Source organism: Molossus molossus, unplaced genomic scaffold (assembly GCF_014108415.1).
Source record: "Molossus molossus isolate mMolMol1 unplaced genomic scaffold, mMolMol1.p scaffold_m16_p_13, whole genome shotgun sequence".
In the NCBI taxonomy this organism is placed as follows: domain Eukaryota; kingdom Metazoa; phylum Chordata; class Mammalia; order Chiroptera; family Molossidae; genus Molossus; species Molossus molossus.
The window spans coordinates 6,912,781-6,927,967 of NW_023425348.1; the positions used below are offsets into that span (position 1 = coordinate 6,912,781).

General features: G+C 37.9%; 1 protein-coding gene across 3 annotated transcripts in view; it reads right to left on the bottom strand.

Moving 5' to 3' along the window:
* Window positions 1-425: 425 nt before the first annotated feature.
* The window catches only part of ZW10 (zw10 kinetochore protein), a 30,559-nt gene continuing 15,797 nt past the window's right edge, over window positions 426-15,187 (bottom strand). Inside the window, exons 10-16 of one of the 3 annotated variants that reach the window (XM_036259775.1) lie at window positions 12,021-12,259; window positions 9,194-9,265; window positions 6,057-6,226; window positions 5,093-5,223; window positions 4,453-4,584; window positions 3,456-3,658; window positions 426-740 (exon numbers count right to left, since the gene is read on the bottom strand). In XM_036259775.1, coding sequence (XP_036115668.1) covers window positions 620-740; window positions 3,456-3,658; window positions 4,453-4,584; window positions 5,093-5,223; window positions 6,057-6,226; window positions 9,194-9,265; window positions 12,021-12,259 — 1,068 coding nt within the window. In that variant the 3' untranslated portion in view covers window positions 426-619. Of the gene's footprint in view, window positions 741-3,455; window positions 3,659-4,452; window positions 4,602-5,092; window positions 5,224-6,056; window positions 6,227-9,193; window positions 9,266-12,020; window positions 12,260-15,187 lie in introns of those variants that run through there. The other 2 variants (XM_036259776.1, XM_036259777.1) reach the window with 2 other exon arrangements.

Here is a 15,187-nt window from a genome sequence, read left to right on the forward strand (position 1 = left end):
TGGGTACTAGACGTACGGGGAAGATCACTTTGCAAGATATATAAATGTCTAATCATTATGTTATACTCCTAAAACTAATATAATATTGTATGTCAACTATAATTGTCAAATAAAAAATATTTTTAAAAAATAGAATTTAGTTAAAATAGCAAAAGTGTCAAAAATTTATACGAGAAGTCCTAGGGGGTCCTAGACATTCTGCGAAATTATCAGATAGTGTTATGAAGACAGAAGATAAAGTCAGTGAGCCCTCTGTAAGGATCATAAATGTCAATAAAAGAATTGTTGGGAAGAAAATGTGGTCTCTTTTGTCAAAGCTCTCATGTTAGTAAAGACACTCACCTTTCAAAGTATTATTTATTGGAAAGAAACTTTAAAATAAGTCTTAATTCCTACAATACCAAATATGGTTCCCCAACCTCCCCAAATGTATCTCCCATTTGCTCACATTCTTTACCCTGACCCTTGGAATCTCCTGGCTGCCCTGATCAGAGGCCACATTCTTCCATTACATATTGGTTCACCAAAACCAATGGCTGATTCCAACAGCCTTCAAAGAAGTAATTATGCCAAGAAAGGAATCCACACAGTTAAACACAGCTTTCTTAGGAATGTGGCGCTATTTAATCTTAGCAAGGGCAGCTGCTCTTCTTTCTGTATTCTGGAACAAGGCACGAATTAAGGCTTTTACTTCACTGGAAGAGAATGCAGCTGCTAAGGGTCCTTTTCCATCTGCCCACCTGCAAAATAAAAGATAAAAAATTATATTTCCTATTATGTCTCTGAAGTTATACTATAACCAAGATTTTAAAAATGTTTATTTGATCCTAAACACTTGTTTTACTAAAATAAAACAAATCCTGGTATCTTTCTCCTTCTGTATGGATCTACCACCACGCCATCTCTTTGACCTCTTTAGCTTCTTGGCTGCATTATGGTACCAGCACAGACAGATGAAGAGACCAAGTTAGGAAGATAAGATTATTCTCCCTTATTCTATACTCACTAAACCCTATTGGAACGTGACAGTTATGACCACATCTTCATTTTTTCACCTAGAGTATTATAAAGTATCTGTAACTACTTTAAAAAGTAAACCACAGGCAACAAATTTCAACTGACAAAGAACTGATATAAAACATATGTAGAGAACTCCCATAAATCAATAATAAAATCCCAAACAACTCACTAGAATAAAGGGCAAAAAATATGAACAGGCATTTTACAAAAGAGGAAACATGAATGATCAATAAAAAGATGCTCATCACTAGATCTTGGGAAAATGTAAATTACAGTGAACAAAATTCACATCAATTAGCAAAAAGTTTAATCTGATAACACCAAATACTGGTGTAAATATGAAGTAACAAGATAAATAATGAAATATCTGTATAATGGAATATGATACAGCAGTGAAAATTAACTGCAGCTACACAAACCACTGTGAATGAATTTCAAAAATAGGATACTGAACTGAACCAAAGAAGCACTTATAGAAAGTTCAAAAAAACAGGCAAATCTAAACTTTATATTGTTTAGGGATATGTGCAAATGCAGTAAATCTATAAAGGCAAGGACTTCTGGCCTATATGCTCAATGGTTAGAGCACCAGCCCCTGCACTAAACGGTCACGGGTTCCATTCCTGGTCAAGGGCACCTACCTGGGTTGCAGGGTCGATCTCCGGCCCCAGTTGAGGGCGTGCGGGAGGTAACCAATCGATGTGTCTCTCTTATATCAATGTCTCTCTCTCTCTCTCTCTGTGCGTGTGTGTGTGTCCCCCTCCCTTCCACTCTCTCTAAAAAAAAAAAAAATCAATGGAAAAAAATATCTTCAGGTGAGAATTAACAAAAAAAAGGCAAGGAAATGACACAAAATTCAAAACAGCGGTTTCCGCTGATGGGGAGCATTTGGAGAGGAGTACACAGGGGTCTTCAAAGGCTCTGGTACTATTTTTTTTTTCTTAAGTTGGGTAATAGGTTCATGAACACTTATTTTACTCTTTTTCTTTAAACTATGAGTACATGTTATATATACTGTACTCTTTCATATGTATTTTTTTGAATTTTAAAATGTTTAAACTACACAACCAGAGGTAGTAGGTAGTTTCTTTGGTAAAAAAGTTTTCTCAATTAGTTGTTATCCTTATATTTACTGCAATCTCTAGAAGAAAAAACAATCTTCCTAGGCAAAACAAAAAAGAAGCTAAGATGTATCAGTATTGTAATTTTTCTCATAACAAGGAATTAATGATCATTCTTAGTCTGTAAAAGAGCCCTTTAACAGCAAAAGAAAAATTCTTATCTGCTGCCCTCTGGAGTCTTACCTAAAGATATTGTATTACCCACTAAGACCTTGTAAGTAACATATAAATAAAACAAATTTTGTACTAAGCATAAGTTAGAGGTTATTTTGATATGAGTTTTTGCAAGTAGAAATCTCATATTGTTTTAGAAAAGACATTATTTGCTAAGAACAATTCAGAACCATGTAGGTCTAATATAATTGAGGATCTGTAATAAACCAAGCTAAAGCAGATAAACAAATAGCTATAGGGATAGAGATGGACCTTAAGGCCTATTTAGGGAGCTCCCTGTACAAGGCATGCATACTGGTTAATAATCTACCAAGACAATAATAAAAGCATCCACAGATGTGTAACTAGCCCACACCTATTCTATTTTGTGCAGTATCGATGACCTCCACACACCCAGTGTGATATGATATAGACTGCATAAAACTACTGGGACAGCCATGTTAACCGAGGGTAGTGGAAGAAAACATCATCTACTACATAAGAAAAAGTGAATCCTTTCTATGTGTATGGTGCTCAATCTCTAAACCTACTGTAATCCCTGCAGAAAAACTGCTGGCCAATCAAACAATAGTTTAAGGTTGAATAATACAAATAAAAGTCACTTCTCTGTTAACGTGTCCACACCAATGTTAAAATGCACTCAGTGTTGGTTAAAATGGGCAACAATTTCCATCTAGGTGTCAGAAGGTGTACTTCTTATGAACCCAAGATCACCTGTACAGTATCCCCAAACATGTTCAAGACCACAATAACATGAAACAAGACATGTTTATGTTAACAAGTATGAAAAAGTGGTAATGAGATCCACACGACGACAGACCATGTAAAGGCCCCAACTACTGCTACTCAACAGGAAAGTCTTTCCTGGGTAACATTAAGAAATAGAGAATAATATTATAATAACTATATACTGTATCAGATGGGTACTAGACTTATTGGAAAGATCACTTTTGTAATGTATACAAATGTCTAATCACTTTGTTGTACACCTGAAACTAATGTAATATTCTCCGTCAACTATAATTGAAAAATTTTAAAAAACTTAAATAAATAAAAATAATCTCCCCATGGCAAGAAAGAACTGCTACCAATGGCACTAATACTCTTTGTAGCTGTGAAAAGGTAGACGCCTCTACCTACCGATCCCCAATTTCTTGCAGGCTGGCCTGTAACATCATCATCAGTTCTTTGAATGGCATCCATTTTGGCACGTAGACTGGAACCTCTTCTTGGTATTTCTTGTTCTTGCTTTCTTCAGATAGGGGTGCAAATACCTGAGGTCCTTCATCCATCACTGTTTTGCATAAGGAATACAATCTATCACCATCTTCAGTAGAGATGTCCTGGTTTTGCACAAACAGAACACAACAGAACAGAATTGGGCCAGCTTAGTAGTAAGGAAAGGGCAGATCTTTGGTGCATGTTGTCCAGGCAGTCAGCTACAGCAAGATGTTTTCCAACCAATTTGGCACATCTTACAAAACACTAGATTTCATCAGCTCTCTGACAATACCCCTACAGCTAGAATGACACAAAATATGTTTCAACAGATCATCTGCAGGAAAGAGCCCATTTCTCCAGCAGAATGCAGTACAGCTTGCTGCAAGGCAGGGCATGTTATTACAAGTAAGGGTTTAGCCAGTCTCTGCTGTAGAGGCATGAGATGGCAGAGTCCAGGCAACTTCTGTGGGATTACATGTATAATCCCAACTGCAGGAGTGTGTTGGAAAAGTGGTGCCTGCACAAGGCTGCTTTTCACTTTACTAAATTAAATTATTTAATTCACTTGCAAGTTAAATAAATGTATGACTTTGTACTTTACAGCTCATCTTGGGACTACTCAGTTTCCAACCTCCTCGTTCATAATTCACACAGATGCTGCTAGATGGAGAGGTAGTGCAATCCTACCTTCTTATACAGCTATAAAAGACTAAGATTAGCAAGTCTCTAGAGAGAGACAGAATTAAGACAAAACTGAAAAATATAATAGTATAATGAGTTAGACATAAAACATGAACAATTTCATCTACCATCTGTGTTGACTAACAAGGAGTCTTCAACAACACTTTCTTAGTAGAGTGACAATCTGGGAGAAGAACTGCATATCAAGTCTGGTGCAGCGTCTAATGGCTCTTACCTCTAGGGCAGTGATTCTGCCAATAATCTCAGAAATTGCTGTATTGAGTAAAGTCCCCATAGCCTTGCAATATATATTCACGGGTAGGACATCCTGCCACACAATTCCAAGTCTCTTTAGTTGGTGCAGAACCTGTCAGAAGAATATCGCTATTTACATAGAAGAGAGATTATTACAACTTTTTTCCAGATTTACATTTATCATTGGTGTGTTTATCAGAGAAGAGGCATTATATAAAGGTGAGGTAAAGTAACCAAGACTATGTGCTTCTTGAATATTAAACCTTACTGACATGCCTGCTAGATGAAAAAGACATATCCTGATGATAGAAAAATTGAACTAAAAAAAATAAACAAAATAGAAAAGAGGGGCATTAAGAGGAAAGCTAATATTTCAAATTTCCCAAACCCGAGCTCATGAGTTAAATATTTTGCTATGACAATCTTAATGACTTGTCACTGGTGAGTTGATGAAAGGTGGCTTCCTGCTGGCTTGGGGCAAGGGAAGGGAAAGATCGTAAGTATGACTATAAGGTATCCAGATTTTCCAATGAGGGTTGTGTGGACTCAACTGAGCTACCTGTAACATATTCAACATCTAAAGATAGAGTACAAATTCCAAAGCTAACAACAGCCCCCACCTGACGGATTGCTTTACTTGCTGCAGAATAGTTCTCTTCATCATCCATGTTTGAAAAGTTCCTCGCACTGGATAATCTTTCCATAAGTTCTGCTTTCTGTGCCCGCATTTGGGCCAAAAAACACTCTGTCCCTATGATGAGAAATGAAAATAAAGAATTCTAAAAGTTGTTCAATTACACACTGCAGAACTAGGGTGGAAGAGGAGAGAAGCAGACACCAGGTACCTGTTCTATTTACCGGAAAACACTTGTTTAACAGATAACATCATAAAGCTGCCCTAAGGTTACTAGAAACAATCACTTCTAATACATGAGCCAGCTCCTCCAAACCCATCCTCTGGATAGTAAGTTTTTTCCAATAGTTTGTGCAGAGTCAGGTAAGAAAAATTACTTATATCGAAGAAGCAGCTACTTATTTTTCTGATTGATCTATTCCACCTAAGGGAAAAGTCAGGAATTGAAAAGCTAACTGAATTATATAGATCCTCTGCTTTTGTTAGGCTACCATTATAGTAAACATTGATTTACCCCACATTTCATTTCTTTTGATTTTTAATAATCCCAAGTAAAGTTAAGGAAGGTAGAAGAGGAGGGAACTGTCTTGAGGTTTTGTAAAATAACAAGACTGACATTAGTGAGCTCTTACCAATAATGCTGACAAAACTTCACAACACAAATTTTGTCATTTTGCTGACATAACTCTGATTTGGTTAATTCACTGCATACCAGCAATGCAGTTTGGAACTCTAATGTGCTGTGAAGTCATGTCATGAAAAAGTAATGCTTCCACAGAGTGCTTTATAAAATTAAATAACCAAGAACACTTGCCAATTAAATGCCCTACTTTCCAATATAGCTCGGGACCACCACCTAATTTCTAACTGCCTCATTCATAAATTACAAAGATACCAGGCTGAGAAGCTCCATAATCAATATGCTTTACTGAATGTAAGGTATCAGTTACCTAGTCTCCTGAAGCCAGGTACAAGATCCACAAAAGTAGTAGTGCCATCACAAAGAATGGGAGCAAGACGTAATCTGAACTGATGCCCGAGGGTCAGCAAGTGATGCGCAATATACATACAGTTGTTGTGGTGAATGGCAGCCAACTGGGGCAGTTTTTGAAGGTTCTCCCTACAGGAAGTACAGGAAGGAAGTGGGGTAGAAAAAAAGAAATCACCTAAAGTTGGGGTTAATAAAGTTACTACTCTTTTCATTTTTTCTAGGCTTTAATCATTGTCTACTTACAAATGCTGGACATAAGACATAATCCCATCACTCCCACGCACACTCAGAGAGAAGTTGTTCTGCCTGAATGTGACCTTATCCTACAAAAGTATCCGGGTGATTAACAAACAAGAAAGAGTAAGAAAATTAAGATATTTATCTGTGTCAACTCTTTATATTGGAAACCTAGCATAGCTATATAAAATAAATCCCTTGAAATTTAACACCGATCAGTCTGTGGAAATACAGGATTACTTCCCCTTTTTCCAAATTCCTATCTCATTATATACTGAAGAACTTTGCTATTTTCTAATTCACTGGTTTTCAAAGCTGGCTACAGATCAGAATCATCTGGAAAAATTTAAATATACAGATATTTAGACTACACCCCAGACAAATTAAATCACAACCTATGAGTGAAGCCAGGGCATTTATGTTTTAAATTTCCCAGGTAATTTTTTCAAACAAAATAAAAAATCACTGCTCTAAATCTTCCATACATATTAGTCTTCTTATCCAGCTTGGTAGAAATCTTGTCTTATATTTCTGCTATATACCCTCTAGCAGTCTTTAAACACGTCCTAGTTTGCTGATTTGATTAACATCAGACTAAATATACAAAGTCATAAACTAACAATTTAAGACATTTGTCCTCACTTTGAGCTACACATCAGAATAATTTATAGGGTTTTAAAAATCCACAGATGTGCCCAGCTGGTGTGGCCCAGTGGTTGAGCATCAACCCATGCACCAAGAGATCGCCAGTTCGATTCCCAATCAGGGCACATGCCCAGGTTGTGGGCCCAATCCCCAGTGGGGGGCATGCAGGAGGCGGCCAATCGATGTTCTCTCTCATCGATGTTTCTATCTCTCTCTCCCTCCCCCTTCCTTGCTCTCTAAAATCAATAAAGAAAAAAAAACACACAGATGTGTGGGTCTTAGAACAAATCTATAAATAAAAATTTCTAGGGGTAGGACCTAGGCTAATATATATATTCTTAAAGCTTCATAGTTGATTCTAAAATATTGCCAAAGCTGCCCGGCCAGTGTGGCTCTGTGGATTGAGCATCATCCATGGACTGAGAGGTTCTGGTTAGATTCCTGATCAGGGCACATGCCCAGGTTGCAGGCTCGATCCCCAGTAGGGGGCGTGCAGGAGGCAGCTGGTCGATGTTTCTCTCTCACATTGATGTTTCAATCTCTCTCTCCATAAAAGTAAAACATATTTTTAATAAATAAATAAATAAAATACTGCCAAAGCTGAGAACTCTAGTCTAAAATAGTAGTTGCCAGTGTGGTCCCCTAACAAGCAACCTCAGCATCACCTGGAAATTTATTAAAAGTTCAGGTTTTATTCCAATTCTACTGAATCAAGAAATCTTGGGCAGGGGACTAGCAATCTTTATTTTAACAAGGCTTCCTGGTGATTCTGATGCACACGCAAGTCTGTAAACTGATGGTCCAGCACAAAGTTCCAAGATCTGACAAAAGTAAATCTAACTTCACAGCAGTAGGAAAATGTTTCTGATCAAGGAACTCCTAAGCCAACTGGCTCTGAATCTCCAAGGACATAAAGGACTATAGCGACCCAAAGACGTTTTCTCTTTTCCTTTACTTAACTAAGTAGAAAGTGAAATATAAGAAAATAGAACTAAAAATAATAAAGTTCACAATAAATAAGTTTTCTTTCATAACAAGAACAACAGATGGGCCTACTTAAAAACATCTCAATGTTCAAAAATCTAAACTAAAAACACTACAAAAAATAAACTAATTTTTTTCTTTGAAACCAGTCCTCGACTAAGGAATATCTTTGCTGACATAATATTTAAAACATTTATAAAAGACATCCAAAACACTTAATGTTGATAACAGCTTCTGGAGGCTTAAAGTTATGAGTAACTTTTCAGATTAATATTAAAAGAAACTTTTTAGCCCTGGCTGGTTTTGCTCAGCGGTTAGAGCGTCGGCCTGCAGTACAGGGAGACCCGGGTTCGGTTTCCGCTAAGGGCATGTACCTCCCTTGCAGTTTGCTCCCGGCCCTGGTTGGGTCGTGTTGGTGGCAGCCACTCGATGTGTCCCTTTCACGTCGATGTTTCTCTTTCTCTCTTTCTCTTCCTCTCTCTCTATCTGATCAAAAAATGAAAAAATGTCCTTGGGTGAGGATGGAAAAAAAAAAAAAGAAATGTTTTAAAATCCAAGACATTAAGTAAATATAGCCTAAGATAGCTAGGAAGGGTGGCTGATCATATTCGACAGTTAAATGGCAATTCCTTGTGGTATTAAGTCTGCAAAGCCAAGAGAAAATATAGTATGTTTACTACATAGCAATATGGAGCGGTGGCCTTTTGTTGTATAACCAAGTAAAGAGAGGCAGTTCTGAAAATAGAGGGCAAAGTTATTTTGAGTTTTTAAATCTGAATCACCCACTATATTGCAAGCTTACAGTATAGTACCCTTATTAATTTATTAATAAATGACCTGTGTCCTTTAAACATGTATTTTAAATGGTTTACTGCCCAGCTGGTGTGGCTCAGTGGTTGAGTGTCGACCCATGCACCAAGAGGTCATCAGTTCAATTCCCAGTCAGGGTCCATGCCCAGGTTGTGGGCCAGATCCCCAGTTGTGGGCATGCAGGAGGTGGCCAATCAATGTTCTCTCTCATTGATGTTTCTCTCTCTCTCCCCCTCTCCCTTCCTCTCTCTCTAAAGTCAATAAAGAAAAAAAAATTTTTTTAATGGTTTACTGCATTTCATTGTAAATATTTTAGTAACCAAAATATCTTTGGTGGGAATATAACATTACGGTTCAACATGACTTACAAACATTTTAGACATACACTATTATACAGAAATAAGACACAGTGGCACTTACTTGTGATATGTTGGTACAACATCATGGAACAAATGGAAGATATTCCTCACCGAGTAGAAAAGTTGAACAGCACTGAGAGGAAAATGGTTTCAACAGAAATGCATAAGAATATATTGGGTATGAGAAAATATTCAAACTAAGTGTACCTAAAGAGAGAGTCATCAGCTAAAACTACAATTTAAGACAATACTTGCCTTGGTCACTGCTGGAAACACCATTAATCTAGATGGAAATAATTCTCAGCCAAAATTTACTAACTAGATTACAGTCCTAAAAACCTAGATCCTTTAATAATTTTAAGAATGGCAGCATTCAACCCAAAGCCTTTTTTGCATTTATCAATTTGTTTTCTGCCAGGACCCAGAGTATCCCTTCAGTAACAGTGGAACTAAGCCTCAAGCAAATGTTACACACTCACTGACGCACTCTGCAAAGGGCAAGATATCAATAAAGGCACGCACTTGGTTCTTTTGGAATCAGTCTGACTTCCAGCTTTCACCTTTTCTCCTTCTTACCCCAATGCAAGATGAATCAACATTTCCAGAAGAGAATCTAACCTCAAGTTTTTTGCCCTTTATATCTGGCCTTAGAATACCTAAAGTTTATTACTAAAATGCACTCAGAAAGAGCAAATATAACATTTGTGTACTTATTTCTACATAAGAGTATCTTAAACTATGTACTTTGAATAAATCACAGGAATTCCACAAATATTTAGGAAAATAAGTTATGGTTACTATACCCCAAAACACTATTACTTGATTATTATAATATCTGATTATTTCATTCGATTTTTGTTGCTCTTTGAGATTTAATACTAGAGAAGTAGGTTACTACAGTATAGCTGTGGTTTTGTTTGTCCTGTTAAAAACTATTTATTTTAGTGAAAGAATGCCCACAAACATTCAGTATACAAAAATATTGTTGGGTATTCTGTATTCTCAAAAAAACTTAGAAAATATTGCCTTGCATCCCTAACTTCTGATCTGGTATACTTCAGGTGAATGCAATGTGAAGAAATAGTCACTCCAGCCCAGTTGGTGTGGCTCAGTGGTTGAGAGTCGATCAATGTACCAAGAGGTAGCTGGTTCGATTCTCGGTCAGGGCACATGCCCAATTGTGGGCCAAATCCCCAGTGGGGAGCATGCAGGAGGAGGCGGCCAGTCGATGTTCTCTCTCATCAGTGTTTCTAGCTCTCCCTCTCCCTTCCTATCTCTCTAAAATCAATAAAGAAGAAACATGGAAAAAAAGAGTCACTTCTATAATTATTTTGCCAAAGGAGAATATATTTTCTTTTATATGCATTTTTCGTCCTACTTATATTTAAAACTAGATGGACTTGTGAATATAGTGATTCATTAAAGACTGGAAGTATCTTGGTAAATGTGTTCTTTCTAGAGCCAACTAAAATAAAGGGGTTTGCATGTGGAAGTAAAAACTGAAACCCTGGCCCTGGCTGATTTGGCTCAGTGGTTAAAGCGTCGGCCCGCATACCAGAGAGTCCCGGGTTCGGTTCCTGCTAAGGGCATGTACCTTGGTTGCAGTTTGTCCCCGGTCCCATTGGGGACGTGTGGGTGGCAACCACTTGATGTGTCTCTCTTGCATCGATGTTTCTCTCTCTCTCTCTTCTTCCCTCTCTCCCTCCTGCTCTATCTGAAGATAAATGCAAGAATGTCCTCGGGTGAGGAAAATAAATAAATAAATAAATAACTGACTGAAACTCTGGAAGCCAATCTAAAGATGCAGTTTGATTAAGTCGAACCCTAACTGAAGGCGTTTTTTACTACGAGGAAGAGATGGAAAAAACTGCTATGTATAGATAAAAACTAAAGAGGCTTTTATAAATCTATTCTGCAATCAACCTGGGCTACAACCTGCCATTTTCTCTTCAATTTAGTCTAGAACTAGGAAGGAGCTTACAAGAGATTCAGTAGATGTGGAATAGAGTTGGGGGTAAACTGCATACAATGCACATTAAAAGAAATCATCCTGGCCCTGGCCGGTTTGGCTCAGCGGTTGGAGCGTCGGCCTGCGGTCCAGAGAGACCCGGGTTGGGTTCCCGCTAGGGGCACATGCCTCGGTTGCGGTTTGTCCCCGGCCCTGGTTGGTCGTGCGGGTGGCAGCCACTCGATGTGTCCCTTCACATCGATGTTTCTCTCTCTCTCTCTTCCTCTCTCTCCCTCCCGCTCTATCTGAACAAAAAAATGGAAAAATGTCCTCGGTTGAGGATTAAAAAAAAAAAAAAAAAAAGAAATCATCCTGATAGGGTGATCTTTGGTACATTCCCTTCTTTTCTTTCTACCTTTGGTTGCCCAACAAATTATTATGACTATATAAAATAAACATTTAAAATGTAAATTAATTAGGGCCTAGATTTCAAAAGGTAACATAAAAGTTAAGCTCAAGGGCTAGAGTAGGCTGGAGTAGATGATACAACTATCACTATTCCCACTACCACCAATGATAATAAATATTTGAAAATTAATCATTTTCCAGGTAGCAATCTAAGATCCTTACACATACTTTCTCATGTAGTATCATTCCACTCAAATAAGAAATAAAAATTAAACAACAAATAAACCCATTAGTCTGTCCATATATACACACTTCTATTTCTTAAACCTTGCTAACATGTTATTGTAAAGACAAGTTAATTATCAATATATATCTGTGTGCTGCATTGGTTTTTTTTTTTAGAAAAAAAAAATTAACTAATGAGATAAGAAAAGAAAACCCAAAAGATTCTACCTAATTTTCTTAATAAATGTCGGCATAGATATGCATTTAATCAAGTCCCTGTCATTGTCCCACAACTCAGAACTCTTACCATTGATCACTGCTGGTTGTGGCCTCTAGTAAAGTCTGATAGGCAAGTTCCATTAATTTCTTCACAGATTCACTGACACGGCAAGTGGGCAAAGAAAAGGAATGTCGGTCCAGTGTATTTTCCGGCTGTAAATTCACCATTTCATTATACTGAGTTACGGATATTTTCTGTACTTGTAGCTTGTTATCCTCATCAGGGGTGGGTAAGTCAGGCACACTTATCTTAGAATCAGGAGTAATCTAAGATTCAAAAATAGAAAATGCGCTATTCTCAGAATAATTCAAATGCAAGCACAGTGAAGAATAAGACACTGGTTGCTTCCATGATGATAAGGTTATGGCTCTACAGGGTAATGAAAATATTTGAGTAGAGCCCTCGCCAGTTTGGCTCAGCGGTTAGAGTGCCGGCTCGCGGACCAGAGAGACCCAGGTTCGGTTCCCGCTAAGGGCATATACCTCGGTTGCAGTTTGTCCCCGGGCCCAGTTGGGGCTGTGTGGGTGGCAACCAGTCGATGTGTCTCTCTCACATCGATATTTCTCTCTCTCTCTCTCTCCTGCTCTTTCTGAAAATAAATGCAAAACTGTCCTTGGGTGAGGATAAAAAAAAAAAGATTTGAGTATAGCCCAGTTGGTTGAACATTGTCCTAGGTACCTAAAGGCTGTGGATTTGATCCCTAGTCAGGGTGTGTGCAAGAGGCAATCGATGAATGTTTCTCACTCTCTCTCTCCCTTTCTCTCTCTAAAATCAATAAACATATCCTTGGGTGAAGAGTAAAAATGATTTGCATATATATGGCAGTATTCTCATGACTGCTCAATCCTGGGTTGCGAGCATGTCACAAGAATAAGCAATCCTTTTTATTATTTACTACAATTCTTCTGTTCACTCCTAATCTTGGTGAAAACAGCAAAGCTGTAAAACTGGCCCAAAATTTCAGGTAAATGAAAAGACCTTCAAAATCACCTTTCTTGAACTAAACTATTAGATTGTTTCAGATTAGTATGATTTTGCATTCTGGTCATTAAACAAATCATTTCCCACCAGGAACATGTGTTGGCTTAGTCAAAGAAATAACTCATTCAGGCTAGCACACCCTCTCCTTAAAAATTCCAAACCAAAACCTAAAATGCCTCCCTAACAATTACGCAGAATGAAAATACCCAGACTTAGCCAAGACTAAAAGAAAGAACACTAGGCTGCTACTCTGGAAACATCCGTGATATTTTTTACCCTAACTTTTGACAAAGTCATTTAACTTCTCTGGACCTCAATTTTCTAATTATATAAGGAAGAGAAATTACACTGCAATAATGGTTTTCAAACCCTGCTTCTTAAAGATGGCTCAGGGCTCAAAAAAGTAGAGCTTAGGCATGTAGAAGCAGCAGGTTCCCTAACCCTACTGCAGGAAAGCACCTCTGCTCTGCACATCCTGGACCTCCAGAGAGTTTATGAGAGAAAAGGCTCAATCTAATAACAATGTGTAAGTCATCAGACCTGCCTTCCCATTCTGTCAAAGGGTGTAACAGTATCTACTTCAAAGGGCTATCATGAAGTTTAAATAAGAATACAACTGCCAGGGACCTGTCAGTCAAAATTATGGCTACGATTAGAAGGCAGAAGATGTACTATAGAGATGATTAGAAAAATGCTAATGTTTGTCTGAAAACTAGTGGACCCAGAATACACATGACTCAAAACAGTGACTTCACGAGAAGGGCGAGGGAACCTCAAGATGGAAGAATATAAGATCTAACATGGTATCTGTCAGGTTAAAATATAAACAAAACAAACAACAAAACACAGCTTTAGATGTTTTGCGAAAATAGTGGGTACATATAGAAAATTGTTTTAGAGAAAATTTAGTTCAGGACTATGAAAGGCAAATGAAATGAAAGTGATTTATGAAAAAAAAACACCAGCTTTTCAAAGTCGGGTGGTTTAAAGATCTAATTCCAGGGCCTGGCTGCCAAGAAAAGAACCAGACAGAATCTGGAGCAGAGGCTCTCAACTGAGAACAATTCTGCCCTCCAGGGAACATCTGGCCACACCTGGAGACGTTTTTGGTTGTCACAACTGAGAAAGTTGCTACTGGCATCTGTGAACAGAGATTAGGGATGCTACTAAACGTCCTGCAGGCCAATCCCCCCACAGCAAAGAATTATCTGGCCCCAAATATCAACAGAGCGATTGCGGAAAAACCCTTATCTAGCAGAAGCTGATTATTAGGATTTGGGTACTCTGAAAACAAAAATAGTTTTATAGAAAGTCAGAATTAGTTGAATAGAAAGCTCAGAAATTATCTAGTTCAATTCTGTCATGTTACTGAAAAGGAAAATGAGGTCCAACAAAGATAAATATTTAGCTCAGACTCACAGAGCAATACAGTAACAATCCTACTTACAACAAGGAGTTATGACAGAGGAAGTGAGATACATATTCATTCACTTACCAAATATTTACTGAGCACTAAATACACAGTCATATGCACCAGGTATTTTCTTGGTGCTGGAGATATGCAGTAAAAAAAAAAATTCTAAACCCTTCCCTTATGGAGCTTATTTTTTAGAGAGGGAGAAACAATAAATAATTCATAAAGAATGTTTATTGACGAGTGATATGAAGAAAAATAAAGAGAGAAAAGTATAGGAAATAGGGAGAGGTCAAAATTTAATTTAATTTATTATTATTATTTTTTTAATCCTTACCCAAGGATATGTTTTTATTAATTTTAGAGGGAAAGGAAGAGGGGGAGGAGAGAGAGAGAGAGAGAGACAGAGAGAGAGAGAGAGAAACATCGATGTGAAAGAGAAACATCGATCAGTTGATCTGACCAGGGATCAAACCTGCAACCTGGGTATGTGCCCTGACCAGGAATCAAACCTGCAACCCTTTGGTGCACGGGACAATGCTCCAACCAACTGAGGCACACTGGCCAGGGCAGAAGTCACAATATTAAAACAGTAGTCGGGCAAGGGAGCAAGCCATGCAGTACAACGTGTGGTAAAATGTTCCAACCAAAAGGAACAAGACATTCAAAGGTTCAGCAACCAAGTGGTCCTGCAAACTCAGGGAACAGCAGTGACAGAAGAATACACAGGACCTGCAGTCAGAGAGGCAATGGGGGGCAGATCATGTAAGACCTTATAGGCTACCATAAGGCACTGGGT